The following is a 6,461-nucleotide window of genomic DNA, read 5'->3' as shown; positions in this document are numbered from 1 at the left end:
TATCTCTCTGATCTATAACTGAGTTAGTCAGGAAAAGAACAGTCAAACCACAAATGATGTACAAGAACAATATTTATTTGTAAATAACAATAAAAACAAAACAGTCAAATATGGGTAAGTGTGTATATTCTGACTTTGTTGGATTTGCAAAAAATTAAATTGAACCTGAGTGAGCTCTCTCCCACCAATCCAAGGTGTCCCCTCTGTAACTGAACACATTGCTGATGGGTCACGAGTTTACTCGTGTTTCGTGCAGAGCATCTTTGTATGCAATCTGTTAAAACGTTGAGTTTGAAAGGAGTCGGATGGGTTTTATTTAGTTTCGGACAGTTGTTATTTTTCTGATTTTTACTTACAATATCCATATTTTTATAAATGGCTTCTCACAGGAAACAAAACATGTTGAGTGAAGATGAGATAATTACTGAACTATTTGATGATAATTTGTCAGATCTTCCAAGTGAAGGTGAAGATTCTAATGTGGATCATTCTGACAGTGATTCTAGCAAGAGTGATGATGTTAGACCTACAAAGATACATAAAGATGTTGTGCTCTCAACTGATTCTGAATCAGAAGGTGATGATGATTCTACAAATGTTCCTGTTAGTGATTTGTTTTCCCATTGTGATAATGATAATTGGTCAGAAATAGATATTCCACTGAACTTGGAAATGTTTGAAGGAAATCCGGGGGTCACTATAACTTCATTTGAACCTGAAAGTATTGCTGCCATGACAAGTCTAATGTTTAGTGACAACTTGTTTGAAATGTTTTGTCAGGAAATGTGTACCTACAATAATCAAACTGCAGAGAAACATAAAATGTCATCGAAAGGACTTCAATGGTGTGAAGTTACACCTACAGACACAAGGAAATTCCTAGGCCTTATTCTACTAATGGGACAGACAAGAAAATATAACTGGAAAGCTTATTGGTCAACAGATCCTCTTTTGATTAACCCAATATTTTTGCAAACAATAAGCCAAAACAGATTTGAACAAATTTGGACATTTTTGGCATTTCAATGATAATTAGAAAATGGATGAGTCTTCAGGTAGGTTCTTCAAATTCAACCAGTACTGGATTATTTCCTCAATAAATTCAGGACACTATACAAACTAAAGCAACAGTTGCCATTCGATGAGGGCATGATTCCATGGAGAGGACGTCTAAGATTCCGAAGATACAACCCTGCAACAATTGTAAAATATGTTCTGCTGGTGAGAATGGTGTGTGAGAGTGACACAGGTTGTATTTGCAACATGGAACTTTATACTGGTGGGTGGAAAAAATTGGAGGAGACTATTCTTTCAGTTCTTGCTCGCAATCTTGGATTCTGGCACCATGTATACCAGGACAATTATTTCAACAGTACTTCCATTGCAAACCTGTTCCTAGAACATAAAACAAGAGTCTGCGGAACAGAGTGAATAGTGCGTGGCAACAATGAAAAAAGGTGAAACAGTTTTCTGTAGAAAAGGTGATATTCTTGTTTTCATACAAAGACAAGAAAGAAGTGAGAATGGTTTCAACCATCCATGACTCATCTGTTTCTACCACAGGAAAGAAAAATAGAATAACCGGAGAAGAAATAAAAAATCTGTGTATGTGTGTGCTCTCCAATACAATGCCCACATGAAAGGTGTTGATCGTGCAAATCAGTACCTCTCATACTACACCATTTTCAGAAAAATAGTGAAATGGGCAAAAAAGGTAGTACTTTATCTAATAATTTGCGGCCTTTTCAATTCACATAGAATCTATAAAGCCCTGAATCAACAGAAAAAATAAAATTTAAGCAGTTCCTCCTCTCTGTGACAAGAGGATAGATTATTGACAAAGAGAAAGAAGGTTCACTGGAACTAGAGAGGAACAATCTCTGTCCATCATCTGAAGGTACAAGAAGAGCCCCACAAAAGGATTCCCCTGGAAAACTGTCTGATGACATGAAGCAGCATATTCCTATGTTAATTTCATCTACAGGAAAAAAGAAATTTCCTACCAGAGCCTGCAGAGTTTGTACTTCTCATGGGAAAAGAAGCGAAACATGATACATATGCAAGTTTTGTGCAGTTCCACTCCATATGGGAAAATGTTTTACAAGACACCACACTAAAAATTTACTTGGTGTCTTTATGTACTTACTCTGAACAAAATTAAATGTGTCCTACTCCTTTCAAACTCAACGTTTTAATAAATGGCATACAAAGACTCTCTGCACGAAACACGAGTAAACTCATAACCTGTTCGCAATGTGTTAAGCTAGACCTATTTATGTTAAAACTATACAATGATGCCTCACACCAAGAATTAAAATAAAAAATTTTCACTAAAACAAGATTATAGTTATAATGAAGTCTCACAAAAACTCTAAAGAAAAGTTAAGTTAAAGAAATCTTACAAATATCTTCGTTCTGTTACACAATAGATCCAAAGTCAGAAGTTTGTTTTGAAATCTGCACAAAGATACTCAAGAGATATCTGTGCTAGCCATCCCTAACTTAGCAATGAAAGACTAGAAGAGAGGTAGCTAGTGAACACCACCCACTGCCAACTCTTTTACCAAAGAATGGTGGGATGACTATAGCATTATAACGCCCCCACGGCTGAAAAATGCGAGCATGTTTGGTGGGATGAGGATTCAAACCCACAGATTGTGATTTGAACACCCTAACCACCTGGCCATGACAGGCCAAGTTAAAATTACAGAACAAGTTTAAGCTTAAAAGTTTAACAAAATCTTTGAAAAATATGCTAGGCTTGATAGAAAATGCTAAAAACGTTTGTTTGTGGAATGTGTTAAACAATCTTTTAATTCTTAAAAAGCCCTAAGGGACTAGATAAAGAAATGCAGAGTTAAAAAAATATAACAGGCCTGATACTAAAGTTCTATGGCAAGTACTTAATTATAATCATACTTCGCTAGCATGTGAAAAACATTCACATTAGAACTTGCATATTTTGTTTAAAGTATCTGGATATTTTTGATGTTTTCAGGGCATATGGCAGTAGTATAAGTTTTTCAAATAAACAAAAACTAGCATTGTGAACTTAAGGATAGAGTTGCAAGTTTCCAACTTATTTGAGAATGTCTAAAGTGTGACCCTCATGACTTTGGGCTACTTTGTAAAGTTTAGACTTAAAATGTTAATTCACAAATGTTTTGTTTATTTTGTTTGTTGTTTTTTAAATCAAAATGCTTGTCTTTGAACTTTATAATATTTTCTAATAAAAATACAATATAAGCATACAAGTTATGGTTTGTATTTTAGTGGAATGCTCCTGAAGAAGTTGTAAAGCAAAACATTGAGTGTCCAATTGAAGAAAAATAACAAATTTAGTGTTATAAGTTGTTTATTTCTAGTATTAAAATTAACAAGTCATGACTAGACGGTAATTCACCAACATTCCCTGACAATGAAGGGACATTTTCCCATCATTCACCTACTGAAACATTAGGCCTAAAGTGTTAATAGAGTTGTAAACATTTCTACAACATTCTTCTTATATGATGTCCCAGTGAACATTTAAGACTGATCTATGTTTTACAAACCAATTTGCTAACAAACCAAGATGCTGATATTTTGTTTAAATATCATAGTTTTAAACTAATAGTTATTTGCCATCTGATATGAAAATTTTAAATATCTCTGTACTTCAATGAAGTTTAAAAGAAAAAAAAAAAGGTAAAACAATGATACAAAACCAAGTGATATTTACAAGAAATATTTTATCGTTTATTTTCTACTAAAAAGTTGTGAATTGTATTCAAAATTAAAAAAATAACTATGTTAAATAATCAAAAGATAATCTTCCATAGATAAATAACATCTATATGAATTTTTACTGTATTTCTTTGCTGCTAGATGCGCTATAGAAATTTAATAAGGTTAAAATGTTTATAGATATGCTTTAAAAACTGATTTTTAGAGAAGACTGAAAAGTTGTCATTGAAGTTTTGAGTTTGAAAAAAATCCGTTTCATGTATGATATTTATGCCGAGTAAAAATAGTGTTTAAAAAGTGCATGCTAAAATAAGTTAGTTTGTTAGTTAACTTCATTAGTTAAGTGTTCCAACTGGGCACTTTTAGGTAGTTCATCAATACTTTTATACTAAACTACAGACTTTACAGCTCAAAATCAAACATTTTAAAAGTACTATATAAGCTGCCAGTATTAACTAACTTCTGCTGCCCCATGTTAGTTGTGTGTCATGAAATTGGTTCTGAAGAGGCAGTAGTCCTCTTGTCTGTCTTCCAAGTCTCTGCAGTATAAAAAGGAACGTGTGAGAAAATGTGAATTTTCCATCCAGGAAGTACGTTATACATGTTACAGTTTGAGATATATCTTTTGTGACGAATATTCAGGTAATTTGACTAAATTTCCATGTAAATGTTCTGCATGTCGTTATGACATCCTTTTTAACAGAATGTAGAAAGATCGTAAACATATACTAAACCTTTTACTAAGCCAGCCAGTAAGCAGCACCCACCACCACAATGGGTTTGTCCAGCTCTTAACCAAATACTGGCATTGCTTGTAAGTTTTAAATCCTATTCACAACTACAAGTGTGGAACCACAAAATGTTCCTAGTTGTTTTTTCTGTAAAGATCAGTGATTATCTCACAATGAAGAGATGCATTGCAGGGCACCCTTGATAAGAATTTAGAGGTCTAGTTCCCCTTGAAAATTTACGAAATCTAGGGGCCAATAAAGTGGTAGTTCCAAAGTAAATTATGTGACAGTCATGAGGTAGTTCAACAGTGAATTATGTGCCAATCAAGTGGTATTTTCACTGTAAATTATATGCCAGACACATTTTAGTTCCACAGTAAATCAGATGCTAATGATATGGTAGTTCTATAACAAATTATTTTCCAATCAAGTGGTATTGCCACAGTAAATTATGTACCAATCAAGTGGTAGGTTCACAGTAAATCATGTGCCAATGATGTGGTAGTTCTATAACAAATTTTTTCCAATAAAGTGGTAGTACCACAGTAAATTATATGCCAGTCATGTGGTAGTTTAGAAGCAAATTATGTACAAATCAAATGGTAGTTTTACAGTAAATTATATGCCAGTCATGTGGTAGTTTCACAGTAAATTATGTACCAATTAAGTGGTAATTTCACACTAAATTATGTACCAATCAAGAGGTAGTATCACAGTAAATTATATGCCAGTCATGTGATGGTTCAACAGTAAATTATATACCAATAATTAGTTTCACAGTAAATTATATGGCAGTCATGTGGTAGTTTCACAGTAAGTTATATGCCAGTCATGTGGTAGTTTCACAGTAAATTATATGCCAATCATGTGGTAGTTTCACAGTAAATTATATGCCAATCATGTGGTAGTTTCACAGTAAATTATATGCCAATCATGTGGTAGTTCCATGGTGAATTATTCTCCAGTCATTTGGTAGTTGTAAAGTGAATTGCATCAATCCACATGTATAAAGAATTATTAAATGACAGATCTTTTTAGGTGTTAGCATAATTTCTAATAGATATTTAGGTACCTATTTAAAGCTATTTTACTTCCAGATATGAGATCAAACATTATGTATTTTCATACTTGACAGACAATTCATAACTCAATGGACAAATTCTGTTTCTCATTCTGAACTTGAGAGTTAAATATAAGTTTATATTTTGTTCATAAAAAATATATATTAATTATAAAAGAAATATGTTTAAATAACACCCAATTCTTGCATAACAATTTTACATCTTAAGGGGAGCTCCTTAAACAAAAACAGAATCTTATAATATTTCAATCAAAGCTAATAATGTCATTAAAAATAACAGAGGATTAAAACTTTTATTACAAAAATACAGTAAGGCTGTCAATCATAACAACCTTTTACTTATGTCCTTGCACAATTTAGAACAATAATAATTTTTTTTTGCACTCAATTGTCTTGAACAATCCAAGGAATTCACATAAGTGATCTTGTGGTGGCTTATCTTCTTTTTCTGAAACCTAAAAATATTTTTTACAAAATTAGTATTAAAAAAAGTAAATATGTATCATTATTCTCATACACTGCCAATCATAAATAATTTCAGCTCTAACTAGATAACCAATAATAATGTTTTAGGGAAATGAGTATGTTAAATATGTGTAGACACAAGCTACATTATTACGTCTCTTGAATATATTTGCATGATGTGTAATTCATTTCCTAAGTTCCATAAAAACTACTATTACTAATAAGAGCAAAAAATTTTTGATCTACATGTAATCAGTACAAAAATTTATAGTTAAGCTTTTCATCAATATAAGATTTATTATTACAAAAGAAAAAGAACATTAAAAATGTGAATGTAAATTGCTTAGGAACAGCAAAGAAACAAGACTTCGTGGAATTAATTTGAATGGTTGCAAAATAAACAGCAGTTTTTGAATAAATACTAAATACCTGTATGTATATTACAGACTCAAATTTTT

The 6,461-nt window shown here is 32.2% G+C and overlaps 2 protein-coding genes across 4 annotated transcripts in view; one reads left to right on the top strand and one right to left on the bottom strand.

Moving 5' to 3' along the window:
• Positions 1–375: 375 nt before the first annotated feature.
• Positions 376–1,029, top strand: LOC106478169. The gene has a single exon (XM_013938689.1). The coding sequence runs from the start codon at positions 376–378 to the stop codon at positions 1,027–1,029; it is 654 nt and encodes a 217-aa protein (XP_013794143.1).
• Positions 1,030–5,812: 4,783 nt separating this feature from the next.
• LOC106478173 (neuroguidin-like) overlaps positions 5,813–6,461 on the bottom strand; it is a 36,424-nt gene continuing 35,775 nt past the window's right edge. For 2 of the 3 annotated variants that reach the window (XR_001292053.2, XM_013938695.2), the window contains exon 13: positions 5,813–5,993. Coding sequence is in view for 2 of the 3 variants with exons in the window: in XM_013938695.2 (XP_013794149.1) it covers positions 5,974–5,993 (20 nt within the window). In the remaining variant the exon portion in view is untranslated. Of the gene's footprint in view, positions 5,996–6,461 lie in introns of all 3 variants that reach the window. The other variant, XM_013938694.2, reaches the window with a different exon arrangement.

The sequence above is a fragment of the Limulus polyphemus genome, unplaced genomic scaffold (assembly GCF_000517525.1).
Source record: "Limulus polyphemus unplaced genomic scaffold, Limulus_polyphemus-2.1.2 Scaffold186, whole genome shotgun sequence".
Lineage (NCBI taxonomy): Eukaryota > Metazoa > Arthropoda > Merostomata > Xiphosura > Limulidae > Limulus > Limulus polyphemus.
Note: the sequence above shows the minus strand (reverse complement) of the source record. Positions and strands in the feature narration are given on the sequence as shown.

Coding starts and splice junctions, on each gene's coding strand:
- LOC106478169 (XM_013938689.1), top strand. CDS start 376: ATGGCTTCTCACAGGAAACAAAACATGTTGAGTGAAGATGAGATAATT.